Raw genomic sequence first — 26,244 nt, 5'->3', positions numbered from 1 at the left:
CGTGATGCTGGGACCTGGGTACTGACCGGGCCATGAACTCAGCCCTCTGGGATGGGACACTGCTGGCTGCCAGGCTCTGTGCTAACCCAGTGCCTGTTCAGTTTCCTGTGGCCACTGTAACCCATGACCACAAGTTAGGGGCTTAAAACACACATTGATTCTCTCACAGTTCTGGAGGTCAGAAGTCCACAGTGAGGCTCACTGGGCTAAAATCAAGGTGTTTCCAGGTCTTTTCCAGCTTCTAGAGGCTGCCTGCATCCCGTGGCTCATGGCCCCTTCCATCTTTAATCAGCAGGGTAGCATCTTCTCTCTGATCTCTGTATCTGGCCTTGCATCTCTCTAACTCTGATCCTCCTCCTCCTCTCTTCTAAGGACCTTGTGATTACATTTAGGGCTCACCTGGGTAATCCAGGATCATCTCAAGATCCGTGATTTCATCGTATCTGCAAAGTCCCCTTTGTTTTTGTTTTTTTATTTGTTTTTGTTTTTTTGCAGTACGTGGGCCTCTCACTGTTGTGGCCTCTCCCGTTGCGGAGCACAGGCTCCGGACGCGCAGGCCCAGCGGCCATGGCTTACGGGCCCAGCCACTCCGCGGCATGTGGGATCTTCCCAGACCGGGGCACGAACCCGAGTCCCCTGCATCGGCAGGCGGACTCTCAACCACTGCGCCACCAGGGAAGCCCATATCTGCAAAGTCCCCTTTGAATGTAAGGGAACACATTCACAGGGTCTGGACATTAGGATGTGGACCTGTCGGGGGGGGCATTATTCAGCCCACCACAGTGTTTGACAGGCTTCCTCTCCTCTGAAGAGGGGAGTAGGGGTCCCATTTTATGAAGGACATTATGGAGGCTCAGAGAGGGAAGGGCACTTGCCAGAGGCCACACAGCCCTGTGGGTCCAGGGCCGCACTGGGTGTCTCGTTAGCATGTCAATTTTGTATCTGTTCAGTATCAAACGTGGGTCTCATTCAGCGCCCCACCAGCCATCTTGCCCCAGGTCCCCACACAACAAATGGTCTCACCACTCGCCAGGTCCCTCAGGCCAGAAACTTGAGGGCCGCCTTGTCCCCTCTTCTGTCTCCACCGCCTCATAGTAAAAATGTATCAGAGCCACTTCTCACCTGCATGGCTGCAGCGGGGTCTGAGGCACTGTGGTCTCCTGTCATCTCCTGCCTGGACTATTGCTGTCACCTCCCCCCCGCCCCCGCCCCGGCCTCCCACAGTCTCTTCTCCACACAGCAGCAGAGGGACCTTTTAAAAACATAAGTCAGGGCTTCCCTGGTGGCGCAGTGGTTGGGAGAGGCCCGCGTACCGCAAAAAAAGAAAAAAAAGCAAGTCAGATCTGGGGACAGTGGTCCATAGTAGTACCTATTTTCTCGGTTTGTTGTGGAGATAAAATGAATGAGCTAGTGCCTGTACCAGGGCCGAGCAGATCGGAAGGGCCCTGGGTGGTAGCTTTTACTGCTGTCGCCTTAGTATCATAGCTTCCCTGCTTGTCACCTGCAGCGGCTCCATCTCCCGCTGGGTAAAAGCATAGTCCTCACCATGGCCTGCAAGGCCCCACACGGTGTGGCCCTCAGCCCCTGCTCTGTCCTGTCTCCAGCCACACAAGACTCCTCCAGGCTCCTTCCACACACAGGCCTGCCTGCCTTGAGGCCTCCACAGGCTCTTCTGTCTGCTGGGAACATTCTGTGCAGAGTTTTAGTCTTTTCTCTCAGTTTTCTGTTTACCTGGTGCCTTGTTAGTGAGGCCTTCATCCAAAATAGCGTCCCCAGGGACTTCCCTGGTGGTGCAGTGGTTAAGAATCCGCCTGCCAATGCAAGGGACACGGGTTCGAGCCCTGGTCCGGGAAGATCCCACATGCCACGGAGCAACTAAGCCCGTGCGCCACAACTACTGAGCCTGCGCTCTGGAGCCCTCGAGCCACAACTACTGAGCCCATGTGCTGCAACTACCGAAGCCCGCGCACCTAGAGCCAGTGCTCTGCAAGAAAAGAAGCCACCGCAATGAGAAGCCCGTGCACCGCAACGAAGAGTAGCCCTCGCGCCACAACTAGAGAAAGCCCGCGTGCAGCAACGAAGACTCAGCGCAGCCAAAAAATTAATTAATTAAAATAAAAAATTAAAAAAACAAAAACAAAACCCCAAAATAGCATCCCCGGAGTGCCTGCCCTAGTTTGCTCTGTAGCACTGAACCTGGACAGTATCTGTTGTAGGATGCCGGCTGCCCTGGTGAGAAGTACGCTCTGTGAGGACACACTGTATTTGTTTTTTTTTTTAAGAAAGGACAACTTTATCTGATACTCTGTGGATTATTTATTTATTTTGGCTGCATCAAGTCTTAGTTGCAGTATGCGGGATCTTTCGTCGCAGTGCGCGGACTCTTCGTTGCGGCGCAAGGGCTTCTCTCTAGTTGTGGCACGTGGGTTCCAGAGCACGTGGGCTCAGTAGTTGCAGCGTGCGGGCTTAGTTGCCCTGCAGCCTGTGGGATCTTAGTTCCCCGAGCAGGGATCAAACCCGTGTACCCTGCATTGGAAGTCGGATTCTTAACCACTGGACAACCAGGGAAGTCCCTGTGAGGACACACTTTGGACCAGTTTGTCCACCACTCTGTCCACAGAGCCGACAGCAGTGCCTGGTTCCCAGTAGGTGCTCAATAAGTGGACGGTAACTGAATGAAGGTGCAGAGCCACGCTTGGCATTTTGCTCGGCCCTGCCCATGACCCCATGAGGTTACTGGGATGCAACCCATTTTGCAGATGAAGAAACTGAGGCCCGATGGGCAGTGAGGGCAGCACCAGATGGGTTCCTGGGTCTGCCGAGCTTTTTCCGCCTCTTGTTGGACACCCTTCCTGGGAGGAGCGAGAGAGGAGCGGGGAGGTGTGCAGGGCCGTGGTCACGCTGAACCCCCACTCCCACCCCACATTGTGTCCCGGCAGGGACAGCATGGACAGTGTGAAGCAGAGTGCAGCCCTGTGCCTGCTGCGGCTCTACAAGGCCTCACCCGACCTGGTGCCCATGGGCGAGTGGACGGCCCGCGTGGTACACCTGCTCAACGACCAGCACATGGTGAGACCCCTGCCTGGTGCCCAGGGACCCTGGACCGAAGACCCACCGCCCTTGGCAGCCACCTGACGCCTGGGGCCCCCCACCTCTGCCCTGATTCCCACCTGGATGCCTGGGGACCCCTCCTCTGCCCTGATTCTTACCTGAATGCCCAGGGCCCCCCACTTCTGTCACTGACACCCACCTGGATGCCCGGGGTTCCTGTCCAGTGTCCCCAACACCCGTCACTCACCCAGCCCCTCAGAAAAATCCCAGCCTCTGTTTCCGACACCCAGAGATTCCCCCATCGCCTGCCCAACCAGCACAGAGACACTGACCTCTGTCGCCACCCACAGTGCTCCAGTCCCTCATGGTCCCCAAGCCGTGAAACAGCCACCAGGACACCTGTACAAACCCAAGCGCACCCCTCAGGCCACCTCAGCCCCAAGTGCTCCTGCGCCTCTCCTCTCAGAACCACAGCCTGGACACTTGTCCCCAGTCTGACCCTCCCCCGAGGGCCCTGACCTGCCACTTGTCTGCCCCTACAGGGCGTGGTCACAGCCGCTGTCAGCCTCATCACTTGTCTCTGCAAGAAGAACCCAGATGACTTCAAGACATGCATCTCCCTGGCTGTGTCTCGCCTGAGCCGGGTGGGTGTCGTATCAGCGCCAGCTGCAGCGTCCCTGTCCCCTGGGCACCTCTCTGGTCCTCACTTTCCCAGAGAGACCATCTAGCTCAGTGGTTAAGGACTCAGGGTCAGAGCTGGGTTCATCCCAGCTCCGTCACTTCCTGGCTGTGTGGCCCTAGGCAAGTGGCTTCACCCCTCTGGGCCTCGTTTGCCTCATGTGTTCAAAGGGGATTATTCCAGTGCCTGCCTCACAGCATACCTGCTGTGAATTAATCTGTTTAAAGAGCACAGGGCCGGGCACATGATGAACACCCAGGAAGTGAGGTTGCTCTCCTGTCTGTCTCCCTCTCGTCCCCCTCTCTTTCTTCTTCCTGCTTCTCCTGCCTTTCCTTCCCTCTTCTGCTCCTCTCACCACCTTCGCCCCTGTCCTGGGAACATGCCCTGAGGCCTCCTGTGGGCCCATCTCTGTGCAGGCTGACACCTGGGGACACGGATGAGTCAGACCCGAGCCTGCCCTCAAGGAGCTCCCTGTCCTGTTGAGGGGAGGGATGTACGGCAGGGCCAACTCAGGCACAGATTATCATAAAAGGGGCGGTGTGTGCAGTCGTGGAGGTGGCAAGGACGTTGCAGGCCCTCCAAAGGAGGCACTTCACCCAGCCTAGAAGTCTGGGAAGGCTTCCTGGTGGAGGTGATCCTTTCCTGAGTTGAGACTTGGAATAAATATAAATGTTTCCTGAGGAGGTCAAGAGAGGCCTGTGTTTTCAACCAAAGAGAACAACACACCAGCTTACTCATTCGTATTTTCATTCATTCACCACACATCCGAATTCTCTCGTGGGCCAGGCTTGGTGGGGGAGACACAGACAGTAACAGCGGGGGCGGGGCACCTACTGTCATGGAGGTGGCTCAGAGCAGGATGGGGCTTGCTTCCTGGAGAAGGGGTTTTCAAGGTGGCGTAGGAGTTTGTCCTGAGGAAAAAAAGTTGCTAATTCCCCCACCTCTTCCCTGATCCCTTCTCGTGTCTGACCTTGTAGTAGGCCCGGGGACCCAGGAATGGGTCAGACCCAGTTCCTGCCCCTGTGTATCTTCGGGTGTTGGGGGAGGGCCACAAGGAAGCACTCTCCAGGGAGCCGTGGGGTCCAGGTTCTAGTGAAGACAGCCCAGGGCATTGTGAGGCGCAGAGTTGGAGTCCCCTTCACAGAAGGGGATCGGGTTGGCCGAGATTTCCTGCCCACCCAACGCCAGCTTTACTTGGAAAAACCGACCAGTCCCAGATCCAGCCAGTCACTCGCTGTGTGCCCAAGGCTTCCTCACCACCCTCCCTGAGGCTCAGGTTTCTGCACCATAAAACTGTCAGGTCACAGCCACCCCTCCCCGTGCCCCCACCCATGCCTCGCCCCCCTCCTCTGCCCCCAGATCGTCTCCTCGGCCTCTACCGACCTCCAGGACTACACCTACTACTTCGTCCCGGCGCCCTGGCTCTCGGTGAAGCTCCTGCGGCTGCTGCAGTGCTACCCCCCGCCAGGTACTGCCAAGCCCACCCGGACTGGGGTCTGGGGCCTCCAACCCCATGGCTGGGCAGCGGGGCCGGGTGCTGGGGGTCTGTGTCAGGAGTCCTCTGAGGCTGGGCTGGTACCTCTAGCCCCTGTTCCGAGGCTGCAGTGGGGGCAGCGCTGAGCCCAGGGCCCACGCTGGGAGGCCCAGGGCCCACGCTGGGAGGCCCCGGATGAGAATGTTGTATGAGGCTGTTGGAGACGGGTTGGGGGAGGGTGGGCAGCAGAGAGCAGGGCATCCTCCCGGCTCAGCACAGACAATGGGACAAATCGCTTGTTTGTTGACTCCCCTGCTGTGGGCCTGGGTCCCTGCAAAACCAGACTCACGCTCCAGCCCTGAATGCTCCAGCCCTGGAATGTCGGTGCTGTCATCGCATCTGTTACAGATGAGGAAACCAGGGCTTGGAGAGGGGAGGGCCTTGTCCAAGGTCACCCAGCAGGTCAAGGGGCAATTCCAGGCCATGCAGTGGGAGTTAGCATAGCTCTGCTAGGGGTTTTCATGCCCTCGTTGCTCATGGTCATGACCGCTGGTGTGGACGGAGGGTACTGCAGTGAGCTGGTACTGCACCGGGGTGTCCAGGTGCCCCCAGCAGAGCTGGCGAGGGGCAGCTGTCCCTGAAATAGACACACCGGGCAACTGAGGCTTGGAGAGAAGACATTGCCTTTTCAGGGCAGCGAAGGAAGAGCAGAGCCTGACTCCTGAATCCCTGCTCTAAACCCTTTCCCTCTGCCACGTGGGCCGTGGCTCCCCCTGGGCTTCTGTATCCTCGGCTGTCTGACCTCACAGAGCAGTTTTGAGGGATGCTGCGCTGAGGTGCTCAGCACACAGTAGGCGCTTGATAAACCAGTGCCCTTCGATTCAACCGGGGTGGTAAGCATCTGCTGGGGGCCAGGGAGCTGGTGTGCAGCCCCACATCTTCACAGCCAGCTGGTGTGCAGCCCCACATCTTCACAGCCAGCTGGTGTGCAGCCCCACATCTTCACAGCCAGCTGCGTGCAGCCCCACATCTTCACAGCCAGCTGCGTGCAGCCCCACATCTTCACAGCCAGCTGGTGTGCAGCCCCACATCTTCACAGCCAGCTGGTGTGCAGCCCCACATCTTCACAGCCAGCTGCGTGCAGCCCCACATCTTCACAGCCAGCTGGTGTGCAGCCCCACATCTTCACAGCCAGCTGCGTGCAGCCCCACATCTTCACAGCCAGCTGGTGTGCAGCCCCACATCTTCACAGCCAGCTGGTGTGCAGCCCCACATCTTCACAGCCAGCTGCGTGCAGCCCCACATCTTCACAGCCAGCTGGTGTGCAGCCCCACATCTTCACAGCCAGCTGCGTGCAGCCCCACATCTTCACAGCCAGCTGGTGTGCAGCCCCACATCTTCACAGCCAGCTGGTGTGCAGCCCCACATCTTCACAGCCAGCTGCGTGCACACACGCACACACTGTAATGGAGTGTATGATGTAGGTGACACCCAAGGCCCCTCCCAGCCGGTGAAAGCCAGGGATGAATTTTGTCATGAGGCCCTGGGGAAGCCTCGTCCCCACTCTGGGCCTCTTTTCTCATCCTGTAAGGAAGGGCATAGCTAGAACCTAAGCCCTCTTGCATCTAGAAGCCCCGCCTCATAATTTTGGGGTGTGCCCTGGGCAAGCACCTCACCAACTCTGATCCCCTGCCCTGTGAGAATTGCAGCCATTCCCCCACCCCACCCCCACCCAGTGCTGGGCAGGGAGGGGCTGCTCCAATTTGTTTCCAAGTAATTTATTTTTTATTCAGTTGCACCAGGTCTTAGTTGTAGCAGGCAGGCTCCTTAGTGGCAGCACGTGGGCTCCCTACTTGCAGCAGGCGGGCTTCTTAGTTGCAGCTAGTGGGCTCCTTAGGTGTGGCACGCAAACTCTTAGTTGCGGCATGCATGTGGGATCCCTGACCAGGGATCGAACCCGGGCCCCCTGCATTGGGAGCGCAGAGTCCTATCCACTGTGCCACCAGGGAAGTCCCATAAGTCTCTTTTAATCTCGAAGAATTCCCCCTTCATTCCATGACACTGGCCTTCACTGCAACCTTTGGTTAAGAAAAATTTTGGACATAAGGATAACTTGGGAGAACAGTAAAATGGCCACACCCAGATGCCCCTGACCCAGACTCAGTGGAGCTTTACCACTTTGCTGGATTTGCTCCCTTGTTCCCTCACTGTCTCGGACATCCAGTTGCTGAATTCCTTGAAAGTAAGTGGCAGGGACTTCCCTGGTGGCTCATTGGTTGAGAATCCTCCTGCCAAAGCAGGGGACACGGGTTCGAGCCCTGGTCTGGGAAGATCCCACAGGCCGCGGAGCAACTAGGCCGGTGCGCCACAACTACTGAACCTGTGCTCTAGAGCCAGCGAGCCACACTACTGAGCCCACATGCCACAACTACTGAAGCCCGTGCGCCTAGAGCCCGTGCTCCACAACAAGAGAAGCCACCACAATGAGTAGCCTGTCACTGCAACGAAGAGTAGCCCCCGCTCACCACAACTAGAGAAAGCCCGCGCGCACCAACAAAGACCCAACACAGCCAAAAATAAATAAATAAAATAAATAAAATAAATTTATTAAAAAAAAAAGCGGCAGACATCATAACACTCCCCCTCACCCCAAAATATTTCCACAAACGTTTCTTAGAATCAAGAACGCTACAAAACCACAATGCTCTTATCACGCCTAAGCAGATTTAGAATAACCTTGGGGTCATCAGCTACCCAGGCAGCAAACTGCCCTAATTGTCCATAGCATTATTTTTATGGCTTAAAAAATACAGCCTAGGACCACAAATTAACTGATTACGTCTTTGTCATTCTTTTTTTCCATCTGGAATAGCCCCACCCCCACTCCCAGTTTTTGAAGAAACGGGGAGGTTTTGGGTTGCGGTGTGTACCATGTTTTGGATTGGGCTGATCGCTGCCTGTGTCCTTTAGCTGGTTCTCTATCTTGTGAATTTCCCGATAGATTTGGGTACAACATTCTTTGCTAGAACACTTGACAGTTGTTCTGTCCACTTGGTGTTGCCTCACAGGTGAGGGAATGGCAGTTCCCAGGGTTTGTGTGAGCTCCTAGATGGCAACTGTCTCAGGCACTCAGACCCCTCCTTGGGAAGAGCCGGGTTTAGGCGTGCCTCTGGGGAAGGTTCCTGCAGCTTTCCTCGTTCTGTGAGACTCCTAAAGTGCATGAGTGCTGCGGAAGGGGAAACAGGGCCTCCCAAGGGTGGAGCCTCTGGCCCAGCAGAGTTAGAACAGAGCAGGACGAGAGCTCAGGTCTGGAGTCATGTCCTCTGTCCACCTCCCCTGGTCACCTGGGGACCCAGGAAGGACTTGGGGGAGTAGAGGCCCCAGCCTGAAGCTGCAGGGCCCGCACTCTTCCTCTGGAGGATGGGAGCCATGGCGTGGCCCCTGCCCCTGGCATGCGGGCCGGGCCGGCAGAGAGCTCAGCCCAGGGCGTGCCCTCTGGTTCCCCAGAGGACGCGGCCGTGAAGGGGCGGCTGGTGGAGTGTCTGGAGACCGTGCTCAACAAGGCCCAGGAGCCGCCCAAGTCCAAGAAGGTCCAGCACTCCAACGCCAAGAATGCCATCCTCTTTGAGACCATCAGCCTCATCATCCACTACGACAGGTGCCTGCCTGCTGGGGGGCGGGGAGCCTGGCCTGGGAAGGGAGGGCCGGGGGCCTGAGGGAGGAGGGGGGCTGGGGGGCGGGGAGCCTGGCCTGGGAAGGGAGGGCTGAGGGCCTGGGAATGTGACTTCTAGCTAGGAGGAGGATGGGAGTGTGAAACACTGCCCTGCCAGATTGGCACTGGGCCCCTCTTGAGGGGCAGAATTCCCGAATATCTGTATTTGGGCTGGATGCCCAGGTGTCTGGGTCCCCAGGAGCCGTCATGACTGGGACAGAGGGCAGGAGTTAAGAGCTGAATCAGCTGAGGCCCGGTCCTCCATCTCCTCATGTCATCTTGGGTGTCTTCCCTGCCCCCACCCCGGTCTCTTCCTCTTTTGCCGGCAGTGAGCCCAACCTCCTGGTCCGGGCCTGTAACCAGCTAGGCCAGTTCCTGCAGCACCGGGAGACCAACCTGCGCTACCTGGCCCTGGAGAGCATGTGCACACTGGCCAGCTCTGAGTTCTCCCACGAGGCGGTCAAGACCCACATTGACACCGTCATCAACGCCCTCAAGGTGTGACCTTTGGGAGCCTGCCCCCGGCCACACTGACCTGGCCTGTGTCTCCTCTGCTCCCTCAGAGAAGCTCTGGGGGTCAGAGGCCCTGGGGTGGCCGGCCCATGCCAGGAGGGAGCCTAGAACACACCCTACCTGCTCTCCTTCCTCAGACGGAGCGGGACGTCAGTGTGCGACAGCGGGCGGCCGACCTCCTCTATGCCATGTGCGACCGGAGCAATGCCAAGCAGATTGTGTCAGAGATGCTGCGGTACCTGGAGACGGCCGACTACGCCATCCGCGAAGAGATCGTGAGTCCTGGCAGGGGCAGGACGCCCAGACTCCTGGGTCTCCAGATCGGGATGCGCTGAGCCCAGATGGGGTGAGTCCACACCCCAACTCCCCGCCGTGGGCACACTCGCACGCCCGACCTCCCTCCTGGCTGGCAGGTCCTAAAGGTGGCCATCCTGGCTGAGAAGTACGCCGTGGACTACAGCTGGTACGTGGACACCATCCTCAACCTCATCCGCATCGCGGGCGACTACGTGAGCGAGGAGGTGTGGTACCGCGTGCTACAGATTGTCACCAACCGTGACGACGTCCAGGGCTACGCTGCCAAGACCGTCTTCGAGGTCAGCACCCCCGTCTCACCCCCACAAAGGGGCAACAAGGCAGAGCAAGGACAGCTGGGGCGGTGGGCCAGGTGGCCTGGGCCTCCATCCTGCTTCCTCCTCCTCAGAGGGGCCTTGGCCTCCTGGGGCCTTCCAGGGACACAGGGGCCGGGCCTCCACGGGCTCATATATATGAGGGTCAGCAGGGCGTGGGGTGCCTAATGTGTAGCCACCAGTCCCCAGGTCCCGGCAGTTTCTCACTCCCTCTGCCCCAGAAAAGAGGGCCCATTCTGCCCCGTTTTACTCCCTGTGTGAGCTCCGGCCAGTCACTTAACTGCTCTGTGCCTCACTTTCCCCATCTATAAAACCACCCACAGCAGAGTCAGGAGGCTTCTGCAGTTAATAGGAGTCGAGGGCTCAGCGCCGCGCCTGGCACATGCTGAGCGCTCCTGAGTCAGGATGGTGCCACTCACCGGTGTCCCCGCCCCCCAGGCGCTCCAGGCCCCCGCCTGCCATGAGAACATGGTGAAAGTTGGCGGCTACATCCTTGGGGAGTTTGGGAACCTGATTGCTGGGGACCCTCGCTCCAGGTGAGGGGGTGAATGCACACAAACTCCTGAGGGGTCTGGGGCCCTGGGGTCCGCCTGCGATCCCGGGAAAGGTCTCCCTGAGGGAGGCGGCACCTCTCATGGGGGCTTCTGGGAGAGGGTGGTGGAGCTGGCCACCTGCTGACGCGCACCCCCGGCCCCGCCCCCTGCAGCCCCCCAGTGCAGTTCTCCCTGCTGCACTCCAAGTTCCACCTGTGCAGCGTGGCCACCCGGGCCCTGCTGCTGTCCACCTACATCAAGTTCATCAACCTCTTCCCGGAGACCAAGGCCACCATCCAGGGTGTCCTGCGGGCCGGCTCCCAGCTGCGCAACGCCGATGTGGAGCTGCAGCAGCGCGCCGTCGAGTACCTCACCCTTAGCTCGGTGGCCAGCACGGACGTCCTGGTCAGAGCCCCAGTCCCCATGCGCCCCTCCTCTGCACCTCTGTCCCCTCCTCCTCCCCGGGACGCCCGTCCCTGACCTGCTCCTTCCCCCCAACACCCCCCACCCCCCCGCCCCGAACCCGCAGGCCACGGTGCTGGAGGAGATGCCACCCTTCCCTGAGCGCGAGTCGTCCATCCTGGCCAAGCTGAAACGCAAGAAAGGGCCAGGGGCCGGCAGTGCCCTGGATGATGGCCGGAGGGAGCCCAGCAGCCACGACATCAATGGGGGTGTGGAGCCCACCCCCAGCACCGTGGTGAGTCCCGTGGGGCTGGGCTGCCGGGGCTGGGCCCAGCCATGCCGTCCTCTCTTTTCACCTGTGCCTGCATTCCCTGCAGTCCACGCCCTCACCCTCCGCCGACCTCCTGGGGCTGCGGGCAGCCCCTCCCCCAGCGGCACCCCCAGCTCCCTCGGGTGCGGGCAACCTCCTGGTGGACGTATTCTCCGACGGCCCGGCCGCCCAGCCTAGCTTGGGCCCCACCCCCGAGGAGGCCTTCCTCAGGTACCGCCCGCCTTGGGCCCAGGGCTGCCCCCTTTCCATCTGCCCCCTCCCAACTCCCCCCTCCCTCCCTGTCCCTGAGCCTCTGTCGCCCTGGCTGCCACCTCCCCCGGCCTCCTGCCTCCCTCTGGGCCACTCTGGACTCTCGGCTGACCCTGGCCACCCTGTGTTGTCCTTTCCCGTCATCACGTCTCAGCCTGCTCTTCCTTCTCTCCTTCCCTTCTCCCCACTCCCTCTCTTTGCCCTCTTGCTGCCTCTCTGGGATTGGCTGCTGCCACGCCTGTCTTCTCTTGTCTGCTCTGGGATTGGATGGCCCAGCGAGCTGGAGCCGCCTGCCCCTGAGAGCCCCATGGCTTTGCTGGCTGACCCAGCTCCAGCTGCTGAGTAAGGGGTGGCCTCAGGGGGTTGGGGGGCAGACTCCCGTGTCCCCAGGGAGGGTTAGGGGACTGGGAGCTCTCGTTAAGCTCTCCTGATGAGCTGCAAGGAATTGGAAGGGAGTGAAATCAGGGCCGTCTGATACAGGGTAGGGGGGTGCTGACGGTACCTGCCAGGGTCCTATTCCCACTAGAGGCGATTGCCAGTCTGATTCTGGGGCTCTTTGGGGAATCTGGGTATATGGATTCTGGGCTTCTGTTCCTTCAGGGCTTGCAATCTCCCACCACTAGCTCTGGGCCTTTACCTCTAGCCCCCCAAGCCCCTTCCCATCTCTCTCCTTTCCCACCTGCAGCCCAGGTCCTGAGGACATTGGCCCACCCATCCCGGAAGCCGATGAGCTGCTGAATAAGTGAGTCGTGGGTGAGGTTGGGGAGGGCAGTGGGGACCAGTGGGAAGCACAGAGCAGGAGCCAGGCAGGCCCCCGTCACCTTGAGCTCCCACCGCCCCCACCCAGGTTCGTGTGCAGGAACAACGGGGTCCTGTTTGAGAACCAGCTGCTGCAGATTGGAGTCAAGTCAGAGTTCCGGCAGAACTTGGGTGAGTCCAGGGGACGATGGGGTGAAGTCTCGGGGAGACCTTGGCTTCAGGAGGGCGTGGAAGGAACTCAGATGGAGCCCTACCTCTCCTCACCCCCCACAGGGCGCATGTATCTCTTCTATGGCAACAAGACTTCAGTGCAGTTCCAGAACTTCTCTCCCACCGTGGTCCACCCTGGAGACCTCCAGACTCATATCCTGTCGGCCTGGCCCAGCCCCACCCCTCCAGGTCCACCTTCCTGGCAGCTGGGAAGGAGATGGACCCAGGTCCAGACCCCTGTTTGGCCCTCTTGCTTGAAAGCCTGAGCCCGTGATTTAGCGTCATCTGTAAGATGGGGTGGGCCTCTTTAACAGGACAGGAGATGATAGTGACATGATGTGATAGGGATGCAGGAGGTGTTACTTCCAGAATCACAGCTGCTCTGGGCCTCAGTTGGTCCCTGTGAAGCCCCTCCCGTGTCCTGACCTTGTCTTCCATCGGGCTCGACACCCGATTCCAGTGCCTCCTGCCCTCGAAAGCCAGGCCTGGGGGTCTTGTTGCCAACCACGGCCTTCTCCTGTGTGACCTGGGCCAGTCACTTGGCCTCTCTGAGCCTTGCTATCCCTTCTGTGAAGTGTAGATCCTCCTCCTCCTTTTCACAGGCTTGTTTTGAATATCAGTGTGGTTCGAAGACCCTGGAAGGGTGGCTGGCATAAAGGAACTGCTTGAGCAGTGTCGTCAGTCCCCTGTCCCCCTTCTCTGGGCCTCAGTTTGCACAACTTGGAAATTAGAGTGGTTAGACCCTAAAACTGAGGACCTTTTCAGTTCTTTGGTTCATTCAACATTTCCAGAGGCCTTCTGTAGGCTCAGCTCTGTGCTGGGCAGGGCCCGGGGGAGAGAGACATAAGACCCCGTCCTTGCCAGTGGGTTGTTGACGCAAAGGCCACCATTTTGGTGAACCTACCGTGTGCCACACACACTGACAAGTACTTGTGCTGGATGATTTCATTGACTGCTGAGGACACTATGTCCATTTCGCAGATGAGGCTAAGAGAGGTTAAGTGACTTGCCCATAGTAACCGAGGTGCTAAGAGCTGGGATTCAAACCCAGGTCAGCCTTCGGAGCCATGGTGTGACCTGTACCATAATGGAGGTGGCTGAGCCCACTGTGGAAGGCCAGAGGAGGCACCTAGGTCAGAGGTTTGGCTTAGGAAGGACTTTGGAGCTAGGCCTTGTACGATGAGCCCTGGACGGCAGCGCCAAGCCCCTGAAGGGCCGGCAGGCTGGGGCTTCCAGGAAAGTTCTGAACCATCAGGTGGATGGTCAAGTCCCTTCCCCATCACCACCACCCCGCCCCCCGAGCCGCTCCTGTTTCTGGCTTCCTTGACCACGGGCGGGCACAGCTGGCCGTGCAGACCAAGCGGGTGGCCTCGCAGGTGGACGGTGGGGCACAGGTACAGCAGGTGCTCAACATCGAGTGTCTGCGGGACTTCCTGACGCCCCCCCTCCTGTCCGTGCGCTTCCGGTGAGTCAGGAGGCGGGGCGCTGCCGGGTGGGCGGGGGTTCCGGGGCGAGGGTGTGGTCCGACCGAGCCCTCCCTCCTCTCCCGCCAGGTACGGGGGCGCCCCCCAATCCCTCACCCTGAAGCTCCCGGTGACCATCAACAAGTTCTTCCAGCCGACGGAGATGGCGGCCCAGGACTTCTTCCAGCGTTGGAAGCAGCTGAGCCTGTGAGCCGCGGGGGGGGGACGGAGCCAAAACCGCCCTCAGGGTGGGCGGGGCTGGGGCTTCCAGGTCCCTGACTTGAACCTTTCCCGGCCCCTAGGCCCCAACAGGAGGCACAGAAAATCTTCAAAGCCAACCACCCCATGGACGCGGAGGTCACTAAGGCCAAGGTGAGACAGGCTAGACAGGAGATGCACCGGGGCTAGTTTCCCAGCCCTGCCTCTCTCTCCAACTCTGGGATTTGGGGAGCAGTGGCTGCTCCACTTCTGAGCCTCTGTTTTCCCATCTGTAAAGTGGGGCCAATTTCCACTCCAAAGGGTTTGGGGGAACTGGTGTGCCACTGTCTGGGAGCTAACAGAGATCGGGCACCCTCTGACGGCTCCCCCCCTTCCTCCTCAGCTCCTGGGGTTTGGCTCTGCTCTCCTGGACAATGTGGACCCCAACCCGGAGAACTTCGTGGGGGCTGGAATCATCCAGACGAAAGCCCTGCAGGTGGGCTGTCTGCTCCGGCTGGAGCCCAATGCCCAGGCTCAGGTGAGTGGTGCTCTGCGAGGCTCCCCACTTCGTGTGCATTCTCTGCACCCGGCCCCCTCCTGCCTCACTATGTTCTTTCAATCACATGCCTCTGCTCTGTGGCCCTGTCTCCTCCCTCTCCTGCCTCCCTCCTGTCTCTCCATCCTCTGGTCTTCCTCTCCCTTTCCCTCCCTGACTTTCATCTCTCCATATCCCTTCCACCCTTTGTGGCCTCTTTTTTCTCTTTCATCCTTTACCTCTGTCTTCCCTGGCCCTTCTGTCACCTTTCTGATCCCTTGATCCTTTTTCTCTCCTCTCATCATTTATCTGCCCTGTATCCCCCTCCCCCCCCAACCCCCCACCCCGGGCTCTCCATCCTCTCTGCCTCCTCCCTGAGTCCCCCCATCCCCCCAGATGTACCGGCTGACCCTGCGCACCAGTAAGGAGCCCGTCTCCCGTCACCTCTGTGAGCTGCTGGCCCAGCAGTTCTGAGCCCTGGACTGTGCCCCCGGGGATGTGGCCGGCACTGGGCAGCCACCAGGACTGAGGCAGCCGTGGTGGATGGGGCAGTGAGGGGACCTCTGCTGGTGACAGGGAAGACCCCGGGGTCGGGGGGTGCCTAGGACCTTCCTCCAGCCTTTTGTATTTTTATTTTTGTTCATCTGCTGCTGTTTACATTCTGGGGGGTAAGGGGGAGCCCCCTCCCTCCCTTTCCCCCCACCGAAGCACAGAGGGGAGAGGGGCCAGGGAAGTGGGAATGTCCTCCCCTCCCACCCCACCCTGTCGTAGCCCCTCCTGCCCCCTCCCTGTCCAGGGGCTGTGTATTATTGTGAGCGAATAAACAGAGAGACGCTAACAGCCCCATGTCCTTGTCTGTGTCTGGCGCTCACGCCCAGCGGTCAGAGGAGTGGGGTGAGGGCATGCAGAGTGTGGGTAGCTAGGCCCCGCAGCCCATGCATGGGGCTCTGAGCAGACAGCAGCAGCAGCAACCGCCGTGGCCCCAGCTGCAGGGCCACCAGTCGCCATCCTGTGCCTGGCTCCTCAGCCCCCGACACCAGGTAGCAGGCTCTCGGCACCTGCGCCCGATGGACCACCTCCTCCGCCTTCTCCTCTGGCTGCCCCGCCTCTGAAGGAAGGACAGGGAGGGCCGAGGTGACCAGTGGGGCCTGGACAAGTAGGATGCCAACCTGCGGGGGCCACCCCCATCCTGGGCCTAAGTTTGACTCCTGACAGAGGAGAGCCTTACAGCTCCAGCCAGCTGTCAGGACCTGAGAAGATCACGGACTTTCTCCCCCTCTTCCCACCCAGCCTCAATCCCCCACTTTCGTGGGTACACTGCGTGTGCAGCCCTAGGTAATCTGCTTAGCAATACAGAGCATAAACACGCAGGAGATGTTTCCCAGGTGCCGGGCGCTGGGCTCCAGGGAAGACCTCCCGTAACCCTTCTGAGGACCCTGCCCCACTTACAGGTGGGAAGCAGGTTGGGAGGTGGAGTCGCATAGCTAGGAAGGGACAGTCGTCTGCCCCTTCCAGGTGGAGCTTTTTACCGTTTTGTTACATCCATCAGGGTCTTCGCTGGGGTGGTAGTGTCACTCCAGGTCCCCTCCTTTGTCTCTCTGAGCCTCACAGGTCGTATGTGACAACTTTTCCTTCCGGACCTGGGCTCCGTGGAATCTACCACCCCTACTCCACCCAAGACTATCGGCAAAGCGCGTACTTGCAGCGCTGGAGCAGGAGTGTGTGGATGTGGGAGCCAGGCTTGCCTGGCTGAATCGTGGCTCTGCTGCTTATTAGCTGAGCCTGTTTCCTCATCCGTAATATGGAAATGATGACGTAACAGGAGATAGCCCTCACCTATGAGGATGAAGTGAGTCAGTACACAGAAAAGCACTTGGCAGGACATGAGGCCTCAGTGTTAGCTATTAGGATTAGCCAGGAGGTCCTGAAACCTACCGATTGGGACCTTCCTGCCCCTCTCTTGCCTTCCTGTCAGTGTGCACTGCCCAGTCCTCACAGACAGCCGCGCCCACTTCGCAGCTGGCTTCCCCTACCAGTTTCCCCACCAGCAGCTTGTGGGAGCTGGGACTCAAGTGTCCCAGCCTGTGCAAAGGGGGCACTGTGCCCGCCGCTGACCTGGTGGAAAGTGCGTGGCGGTGACCAGGGTGTAGAAGGAGCGGAAGAGGCGCCGACGCTGCTCAGAAGACGGTTCTGAAGGGGGAAGAGGCACAGGGTAACAGAGAGCCCCTCCCCAACCCACGCCCCTCCCGGCCCCGCCCTCCTCTCAGTCACCTTGATCCCCCGAGGGCTCCACCGTGAAGAGGCAACGTTTCAGTTCCAGGTGGAGGAGCAGCAGCCTGTGGGAAAAGAGGTGTCACGGCCAGAAAAGAGGGGTTGAGGACCCCCAACCCACTCCCCACCCCCAACCCACTCCCCGGTCTGAGCCCTACCCGAGGATGTCCGTGTGCAGGGGGAAGCCCGCGGGCAGCGCTCGGGATCCCAAAGGCAGGCAGGCCCGCAGGGGGTCCAGCAGTGGCTGCCACCAGCGCTCCAGAAGCTGCAGGGGGCGTGGCCAGCGAGAGAGGCGGGGCCGGTGGGTGAGGTCGGGGGAATACCAAGAGAAGGCGGTTTGGCCAGGGCAGGGGAGGAGAACACAAGGGCAGAGGGCAGAGGGGACCGTGGAAGGGGCGAGGCCCGGAAGGACGCTGTAAGAGGGAAAGAGGGGCCGAGCTGCGGGGACGGTGATTGGAGCACAGCCCGAAGGGGGCGGGGCCTACGAGGGGCGGGGGCGGGACCAAGGGCGAGTCAAGCGTAAAGAGCGCACTCGGCGGGTCAGGGTGCTCGGAGAAGGGCCGGGGCTCGCGGGTAGCGGGTGAAATAGGGGAAGAGCGGGACGTAGCCCAGATTCACCTGTGCATCCAGCTGGCTGAGGGGAGGGCGCGGCCCGCAGAGCAGACACAGCTCCAAGCCCGGCAGGAGCGTCAGGGTCAGAAGCCGGTGCGGCACCTGAGGCAGCCCGCAGAGTGGGCTGGCCGGAGCTCCTCCCCTTCTCATCGCAAGCCCCGCCTCCTCGAGACAGCCTCCAGGTACCACCCCTTGCGCGCTCCTCCCCGCCCCCACCTTCCCCCTGCCCGCCCCATCCACTCACTCACCGTGGGGCTCCCGTGAGGCAGATACACCGGGTAGTCGCGAGCGGCCTGCGGCGGCAGGGATCCCACCAGCCAGGGGAGCAGCACGGCTTCCGGCATCCCCAGCCGCCACCAGCTCTCTGTCGCTGCCACCACCCGGCCCGACACGACCAGGCTGACGAAGGCCGTGCCCGCAGCCTCGGCGAACCCAGAAAGGGCTTCCTGGGTAAGGGAGGCAGGCCGGCTGCGGGTCAGGAGACCTGAGCAGGGCCGACAGTGACTTCCCAGGTGCGTAAGGAGTGGGAAGAGACGGCCATACAATTCAAAGCTTGCTTGGTGGCCATGCTCATGTGTCCCACCCTCCCTGGGCCTGAGTTCCTTCACCTTCACATGCAGGTACCATCCCAAGTCACAGTGCGAAATTAAACAGGTAGGGTGATTGCTACATAGCCTGACACGTCCTACTGAAGCTAATACTTGTAACAGCAGCAGCTACGGTTTATCGCGTTGTATTATATGCCAGGTAGGCGCAATCTACAACCTACTGAAGCTCAGAGAGGTCAAGTCACCTGCCGAGAGTCACAATGCTGGGAGGCAAGTCATGCCAGATGAATCCAGAGCAATATTTAAGGAAGGGGAGATAGAGATCTCCTAGGTAGAAGGAACAGGATGTGCCAGGGCAGGGAAGCTGGGAAGCTGTGGGGATTTGTGAGACTTATGAGGCAGCTGGGAGAGGGTGGACTGTGGAGTTAGTAGAGATTAGGGCGAGCAGGCTGGCGGGCGTCAGATTCCTCAGGTCCTCAACACCAGGCTGAGGGGCTGAGACCTTGTCCTGGGGGTGATGGAAAGCCACGGGCGGGCTGTGACCAGGGGAGGGGCAGGGGCAGCTCTCGGTGTAGAAAGATCCTTCCGGGGTCAAGGCGGGGGTTGGACTAGAAGCCAAAAGGATAGGAAGAGGTTGAGGCAATGGTCCAAGGGTAAGAGGATGGGGACTGAGCCAGGGCCAGAGGGACAGTTTTAAGACTTTACAAGGCATTCCCAATACCTGCAGCAGGGACCCCTCTGGAGGAACCACACAGTCCACACACTGGGTCAGGTCCCCGATGAGCTCTGAGTCCCCAAGGAAGCTGTCGATGAGGCGGTAACTGGCCTAGCAGAGGGAAAATGAAGCCTAGGACCCAGGTGGTACCCAGATCTGCTGCCTCCTCCTCAGAAAACTGGCCCTACTGGGCCTTGCTGAGGGGTGTCAGACAACCAAGCTGCCCCCTGAACCCACTGGGTCAGGCTGCCCCGGGGGCTTCTGGGAACTGTAGTTCCCAAATATCAGTAACCAGGTATCCTAACTTCCCATCCTCACGTCCTGCAGCCTCACCCTCAGCTCCTTCTTCAGTCTCTCTACATTGCGGATATTGGTCAGCTCTTCAAGTCCCACAAGAAGAACCTAGAAGAACCATATAGGAGAGCAGGGGACCTGGATAACTGGTTATAAGACAGGAGGGGCTGGGACTCAGACTCCTGTGTCTGCAGGAGGAGGAAACTGGGGATCTGGACTCCTTAGTCCGAGGCAGGAGGGACTGAGTTCTAGGATTCCTGGGTCCTGAGGGAGAGGGATGCTGAGAGTTCAGGTTCCTGGGATTGGAAAAGAGGGCTGGGGAGTCTCACCATGGCCCCAAACACCATCTGGAGTAGTCTCTCCAGCCTCAGCTCCGAGGTGCCCTCCTCAGATGACAGAACAATGAGGGTGATGCTGTGAGAAAGGAAGGTGAGAAGGAAGAATGAGTCCAGGCCAAGGAAACAAGGCAGGGAGGAGAGTAGGGTCTGCCCTTGATCCTGGATGCCAGCTACATCCATGCCCGAGCACAACCTGCTTTTCATTCAGAGAAACTCAGGGATCAGAGAGGGTAACTGACTTGTCAAAGATCCCACAGCCAGGTAAACAGCTGGCGTTGGACAGCTGGATGGCCTCAGGGTCGTCTTCAACAGGGGCTATCACCCTGGCCCTGCCCCCAAGCTACCCTTGGAGACCTGTCATGGAAGCTCTTCCACACCACGGTTGTGTTCTCCGTCTTCGCAGAGCTCAGCTGCACCTCGAGATTCTGCCCAAACATATGGACTCCATTGAGGGAGCCGATGACAGAGAATGGGAGCTGGGGAAAGATTGGGGATTTTAGACAGGAGCCCCCAAATCCCGTCCTCTATTGGAACCAATGACTCAGGTCCCCAACCCCCTCCTCTCTCTAGATCTCCTGGCCCCTCCTCTTCGGGGAACCAGGATCACTGGTCAATTGCACCCTCGACCCTCCAAACTCAATTCTGAAACTTCCCCAGCCCCTACTCCCTTGAAGACCCAGAGTCCAAGCATCTAAACCCCTTCCATTTCGGAGATCCAGGCGCCCGGGGCCCCACCTGTTGGCGGGCGGGGGCGCCGCCGCGGCTGCTCCTGCAAAACAGAGGGACCCCGCTGGATGCCGCGAGGCACAGCAGATGTACGGTGCCTTCGGTCCCCTCCTCCCCCATTTGGAACCCCCGCTTCCCAGTCCCTCCGTGGGGACAGTCAATGCCCGCCTTGGAGCATGCCGGTAGTCACACGAAGTCAGGCTGCGGTCCGAAGCCGACAGAGGGCGAGATGGGGAGCTAACTGGAAGAGGACTGGATTCCCGCCTTCTTCATCCAACTCAAACCCCCATCAACTCCTATTCCAGCACCTCCCCGAAGCCCCGTTACGCTCTCTTCCGCCCCAGCCGGAAGTCACAATACCCCTAACAAAGATGGCGGCTAATTTTATTTGCGAAGCTTCGTAGTCGCTCCTTGAAGCGGTTTGACTCTATTTAAGAGTATGAAGAGCCCGACTCGAAGGTAGGGACTGCGCCAAGGCGTTGCCTAGTAACCATCACGTAAACTAATACGTTTCACATTCTAAATTGACAAAGAGCCGTGCCACACTCAAAGATGGCGACGGTGCCGAGGCGTTGCCTAGCAACCGCTTTGGCTTAGCTTTCCGTTTTGTAGTGGCAGCACTATGCCATACTCAATGATGGCGACAGTGCCTAGGCGTTGCCTAGCAACCACCATTCAGTCCTCGTTCTCTTCCAAGGCTAGAAACAGCTGTGCCCCTCTCAAAGATGGCCGCATGACGAATCTCGAGCACTTCCTTAGAGCAAAATCTCCCCCCTCACCCTCGAGGATGGTTTGGTCCGGCGAGCGTTGCCTAGTAACCCACAAATGGCATGGTTGTTTTTGCTGTTAGAAAAAGAAAGATGAAATCCTTTATTTTCCAGAATCGGAAAATAATATTATTTGTAATGAATTTATACATGATAGTGTATTGTGCAGAATGTGAAAATACTCGTCCCAAAATCCTTTCCCGAAAATAAAATCTTTACAGTTTAACACAGAATATTCACGTTTTCACAAATATGATTACTGTGTTAATGTTGTTTTCAAACTTTCTTTTTCTCATGAAACCGTATAAATGCAATTCGTCTTTTTTTTTTTTTTTTTTTTTTGCGGTACTCTGGCCTCTCACTGTTGTGGCCTCTCCCGTTGCGGAGCACAGGCTCCGGACGCGCAGGCTCCGGACGCGCAGGCTCAGCGGCCATGGGTCACAGGCCCAGCCGCTCCGCGGCATGTGGGATCTTCCCGGACCGGAGCACGAACCCGTGTCCCCTGCATCGGCAGGCGGACTCTCAACCACTGCGCCACCAGGGAAACCCCACTTCGTCTTTTTTGAATGTCCTATTCTAACCTATATTATAGATGTAACAAAATAGATTTAGCCTATCCTATTCTGATATGCGTTAGGTTCTCACCTCTGTGTGTTTAAAGTGATGAAGTAAATCTTCATTAAGTTATCAATTTAGTCAGCTAGATCTTTTCTCTCTTTTTTTTTAAACATCTTTATTGGAGTATAATTGCTTTACAATGTTGTGTTAGTTTCTGCTGTATAACGAAGTGCATCAGCTACATGCATAGCTACATCCCCATATCCCCTCCCTCTTGCGCCTCCCTCCCACCCTCCTTATCCCACCCCTCTAGGTGGTCGCAAAGCACCGAGCTGATCTCCCTGTACTATACAGCTGCTTCCCACTAGCTATTTTACATTTGGTAGTGTATATATGTCAATGGTACTCTGTCACTTTGTCCCAGCTTACCCTTCCCCCTCCCCGCGACCTCAAATCCATTCTCTATGTCTGTGTCTTTATTCCTGTCCTGCCCCTAGGTTCAACAGAACCATTTAGATTCCATATGTATGTGTTAGCATACCGTATTTGTTTTTCTCTTTCTGACTTCACTCTGTATGACAGTCCATCCACCTCACTACAAATAACTCAATTTCGTTTCTTTGTATGGCTGAGTAATATTCCATTGTATAAATGTGCCACATCTTCTTTATCCATTCGTCTGTCGATGGACACTTAGGTTGCTTACATGTTCTGTCTATCGTAAATAGTGCTGCAATGAACATTGTGGCACATGACTTTTTGAATTATGGTTTTCTAGATCTTTTCTCTTTTGTGAGAACAGTTGCCCTCATTTATCCAAATATATTTACAAAATATATAGCAATATTAAAAAAACATTTGTTTGTTTTATTTATTTTTTAAAATTTATTTATTTATTTTTGGCTGTGTTGGGTCTTCGTTGCTGTGCGCGGACTTTCTCTAGTTGCGGTGAGCGGGGGCTACTCCTCGTTGCAGTGCGCGGGCTTCTCATTGTTGTCGCTTCTCTGTTGCAGAGCACGGGCTCTAGGCACGCAGGCTTCAGTAGTTGTGGCACGTGGGCTCAGTAATTGTGGCTGGCAGGCTCTAGAGCTAAGGCTCAGTAGTTGTGCTGCATAGGCTTAGCTACTCCGCGGCATGTGGGATCTTCCCGAACCAGGAAGGGAACCTGTGTCCGCTGCATTGGCAGGCAGATTCTTAACCACTGTGCCACCAGGGAAGCCCACATTTGTTTCTTTTAAACATGTTTTGTCTGCACTCTGGATTTGATTTCTAATAGTTGATAAGAAATATTAAAACATTTACCCTGCACATTAAATTACATTAAACTAGAGGAAAAGCTGCATAAAATAACAAATGAACTAAAATATCAATTTCTCCCGGTAGTTCTATGAATTTTTTCTTTAGTCCACTTATATTTATTTTCTAGATATATTTAGATTTATTTCTATTGTTTTATTTTTATATTTCTTGTTCTGCCTTTTCAACGCTTTTTTCCTCCATTCTTGTCTTTTACTGGATTTTTTGTTTGTTTCCTCAGTTCATTATTTTCTCTTTCTTCTGGTTTCAAATTTATACACGAATTCTCTTTTATTTTTATTGGTTATCCTTGAAACTTTACCTTACACATCTAATTCAGCAAAAAGTTAAAGATCTTAAACCCTCTCTCAAATAATACAAAGAGAATATAACACCTTAACTCCGTTAAGCTCCCTCCCAGACTAACCAACTAGTGTTGTCAGCATTTTAGTTTTACTTTTTTTATGCCCTCGTTGAATATATCTCTTATTTTATGCAGGCAATATTTATTTGTAATTACGTAAATGTTTATGACTCATGTTGCTTTCCCTCTTCCTTCTTGTCTCTCAGATAATCTTTCCAGGTTAATTTAAAATTTTCCTACTGCCTGAAGTACTTCCTACCGAAAAACTGTTTCTCCCCTCACCCCATTTAAGGAACCGGCTTGCTCCCCCTCACGGAGCAAACAAGGGCACCTCTTTCTTGTTTTCGCTCCCTCCTGCTGCAGCAAGAGTCCCAATAAAGGCTTGCCTGAATTTCTTGTCTGGCCTTTTATCAATTTTTATTGATTAAAGAGTCCAAGGGGGCTTCCCTGGTGGCGCAGTGGTTAAGAATCTGCCTGCCAGTGCAGGGGACATGGGTTCGAGCCCTGGTCCGGGAAGATCCCACATGCCGCGGAGCAACTAAGCCCGTGTGCCACAACTACTGAGCCTGCACTCTAGAACCCATGAGCCACAACTACTAAGCCCATGTGCTACAATTACTGAAGACCGCACGCCGAGAGCCTGTGCTCCACAAGAGAAGCCACCGCAATGAGAAGCCCACGCACCGAAACGAAGAGTAGCCCCTGCTCGCCGCAAGTAGAGAAAGCCAGCGCACAGCAATGAAGAACCAATGCAGCTAAAAATAAAATAAAGTTTTAAAAATTATTTTTTAAAAAAAAGAGTCCAAGGACCCTGGTGGGTGACGCATGAAACCTCTGGCCAATAGCCTGTGAAGAACTGAACCCTGGTAACAATGACAAGAATGAGTATGGGAAAAAAAAAAAAAAAAAAAAAAAAAAGAATGAGTATGGGAGAAGATCCTTTCTAGTTGTGCCTCGAGGTGATTACAGCCCTGGCTGACACTTTGATTATAGTCTCTGAAGCAGGGGACCCAGCTAAGCCATGCCTGGATTCCTGATCTACAGAAACTGCGAAGTAACAATGTTGTTGTTTCAATCCACTAAATTTTGGGGTAATTTGTTACACAGCAGGAGACAACTTAATGACCTTTATTTATCCTATTATTTTGCATATTGTGGTTCATTATGAACCTGACAATTCCAGTACCTGGAGGTGGGGAACCTTCATCTGTTAACTGTTGTTTCTGTGGACTCTAATTTCAATCTTTGCTTCTGTGCTGGTGGTCTTTGTGATATTGATCAGAGTCCTCTAGGGAGGATTCACTTCTACTTCTGCAGGTTGTCAGGAGTGTTACTATCCTGGAACTAGATCAGCTGCCCTGGACGGCTCTTGCTTAGCTGGGGAACTACACTGAAGTTTTACAAATCACAGCTGGCTTCAGGCTCTTGGTAATGCCAGTGCAGTCCCATCTGGGGCAGGAAGTTCGATTCCAACTGCATCTTTTTTTAAATTTGTTTCCTTTGTGGGGGAGGGAAGATACTTGAAGGCTACCCATACCTCTTATGAAACCACCAATGTCACAAAAACAATGTCATATCACCTAATGTATCATAATGCCAGAAGCTGAAGTCCAGGCTAAAATATCTCATTGTTTAACTTATCGTTTGTAATACATTAATGGAAATGGTTAAAAATCAGTTAATGGAGCCAATCACGCATTCAGCTTATCTAAAAAAAGTTTCCTTATGGTTAGGAGGGAATTTTAGGTACCATTTTAATCTCCTTACCTATTTATCATTTTGCCTTTCTCCAACTTACTTTTATCTTCCTTATAATTTTTTAAAATTTAATTACACTAGCATAAAAAAGAAGGGAGCTGCTTTAGATTAAAAGAAATTTAAGCCATCTAAATACGTGTTTGGTCATTGTTTGGATCTTGATACAAATAAAACAATTGTAAAAAGGCATTTTGAGAGAATTGGGAAAATTTGATTATGGATTTAAATGTTCAATGATACCAAGAAATAACACAATTTTGTTAGGGGTGTTAATGGCATAGTGGTTATGTGCAAAAATTTCCATCTTTTTAGAGATGCCTGTCAAGAATGTAAAAGTAAAATGATATGTTGGGATTTTCTTTAAAAGGGTTCATCAAAGAAAGAAGAAAAAAGGGATCGATAAAGTACATGTGACAAAATGGTGATACTGCTGAGTGCAAAGCAATGCACTCTTTTACCTTGAAATATATTGACAAACTGCATTGGAGCAAGTCGTTTTGGTTTTCACCCCCACTAGATCACCTCTGAGCCGGCTCATTTCACCCAAACCCTCCCACCCTAATGGACTTATTATTTCCAACTTTAATTAACATGACAAAGGTAAAATGCTATGTCATTGGACTGTTAGCACTTTTTAATTGGTGAAGATGAACGGCTTTCAGATATTTGCTATTTTTAATATTTTTTGCGTGTGAGAAAAGCCTGCTTAGTTTCCTTCCCCATTAAAAAAATCAAGTATTTCTATTTTCCTTAGTTTTTATTGATTAGTAACATGTATTTATGTAGTTACAATGACTTTCCCAGTTTACAGTATCGTTTTCAGCTTGGTTCATGGAGTCTTATGCAAACAGTTCAATATTTTACGTTCTCCGGCTTTGCTGTAATGATAAGAAACTCTTTTTCCAGTCTTCAGGATTATACAGGGTTATGCTTTCATTTGTTACATTTACATTTTTAATCCACCTGGAACGTATTTATGTTCTAGGCCAGTTTCTGGTTCTTCTCCCGGAAAACAACTAGCAGGTGTTGCTTAGCAACCTCCACTTGGGTTGGAGTTCGGCTTCTTTTCAGGGTGGGAAAAACAGCTGCACTCCCTTCAGAGTTGATTGCAACCTTAACGCGTTGCCTAGTAACCCCGTTTCGGATGCTGTGATTGGACCCTTCACACGACCCCCCCATCCCCCCAAGCCAGAAAGAACTTAACTAGAAACCTAATCTCTCTTTTAGAAAACAAGGGCAGCGTACGCGTTGCGTAGCAA

The 26,244-nt window shown here is 55.6% G+C and overlaps 2 protein-coding genes across 5 annotated transcripts in view; one reads left to right on the top strand and one right to left on the bottom strand.

Annotated features, from left to right (window-relative positions):
• Positions 1-15,578, top strand: part of AP2A1 (adaptor related protein complex 2 subunit alpha 1) — a 37,074-nt gene extending 21,496 nt beyond the window's left edge. Inside the window, exons 5-23 of the mRNA XM_089902548.1 lie at positions 2,940-3,069; positions 3,594-3,695; positions 5,090-5,198; positions 8,712-8,862; positions 9,246-9,414; positions 9,567-9,704; positions 9,843-10,025; positions 10,497-10,594; positions 10,765-10,996; positions 11,121-11,288; positions 11,371-11,534; positions 12,259-12,315; positions 12,421-12,503; positions 12,606-12,706; positions 13,886-14,007; positions 14,096-14,212; positions 14,308-14,377; positions 14,607-14,741; positions 15,135-15,578. Of these exons, the coding sequence (XP_089758674.1) occupies positions 2,940-3,069; positions 3,594-3,695; positions 5,090-5,198; positions 8,712-8,862; positions 9,246-9,414; positions 9,567-9,704; positions 9,843-10,025; positions 10,497-10,594; positions 10,765-10,996; positions 11,121-11,288; positions 11,371-11,534; positions 12,259-12,315; positions 12,421-12,503; positions 12,606-12,706; positions 13,886-14,007; positions 14,096-14,212; positions 14,308-14,377; positions 14,607-14,741; positions 15,135-15,212 (2,407 nt within the window). The 3' untranslated portion in view covers positions 15,213-15,578. The remainder of the gene's footprint in view (positions 1-2,939; positions 3,070-3,593; positions 3,696-5,089; positions 5,199-8,711; positions 8,863-9,245; positions 9,415-9,566; positions 9,705-9,842; positions 10,026-10,496; positions 10,595-10,764; positions 10,997-11,120; positions 11,289-11,370; positions 11,535-12,258; positions 12,316-12,420; positions 12,504-12,605; positions 12,707-13,885; positions 14,008-14,095; positions 14,213-14,307; positions 14,378-14,606; positions 14,742-15,134) is intronic.
• On the bottom strand, positions 14,168-21,330 carry FUZ (fuzzy planar cell polarity protein). 4 transcript variants are annotated; one of them, XM_089902546.1, is made up of 12 exons: positions 20,252-21,330; positions 19,871-19,992; positions 19,508-19,592; positions 19,218-19,286; positions 18,891-18,995; positions 17,870-18,067; positions 17,628-17,723; positions 17,168-17,274; positions 17,010-17,074; positions 16,854-16,928; positions 16,438-16,574; positions 14,168-15,846 (listed from the first exon to the last, which is right to left on the bottom strand). In XM_089902546.1, the coding sequence occupies exons 1-12, from the start codon at positions 20,360-20,362 to the stop codon at positions 15,658-15,660; spliced, it is 1,359 nt and encodes a 452-aa protein (XP_089758672.1). In that variant the 5' UTR covers positions 20,363-21,330; the 3' UTR covers positions 14,168-15,657. The 4 variants fall into 4 exon arrangements, with proteins under 4 accessions (XP_089758672.1, XP_022440749.2, XP_022440747.1 ...); XM_022585039.3 differs by having other exon boundaries at positions 15,656-15,846; positions 16,268-16,574; XM_022585041.3 differs by lacking the exon at positions 16,438-16,574 and having other exon boundaries at positions 20,252-20,600.
• Positions 21,331-26,244: the final 4,914 nt, after the last annotated feature.

This window comes from Delphinapterus leucas, chromosome 20, assembly GCF_059928025.1.
Source record: "Delphinapterus leucas isolate spDelLeu-1000000601 "Yukka" chromosome 20, BTC_Dleu_Yukka2, whole genome shotgun sequence".
NCBI classification, from domain to species: Eukaryota; Metazoa; Chordata; class Mammalia; order Artiodactyla; family Monodontidae; genus Delphinapterus; species Delphinapterus leucas.
This window is presented reverse-complemented; position numbering and strand designations above follow the sequence as displayed.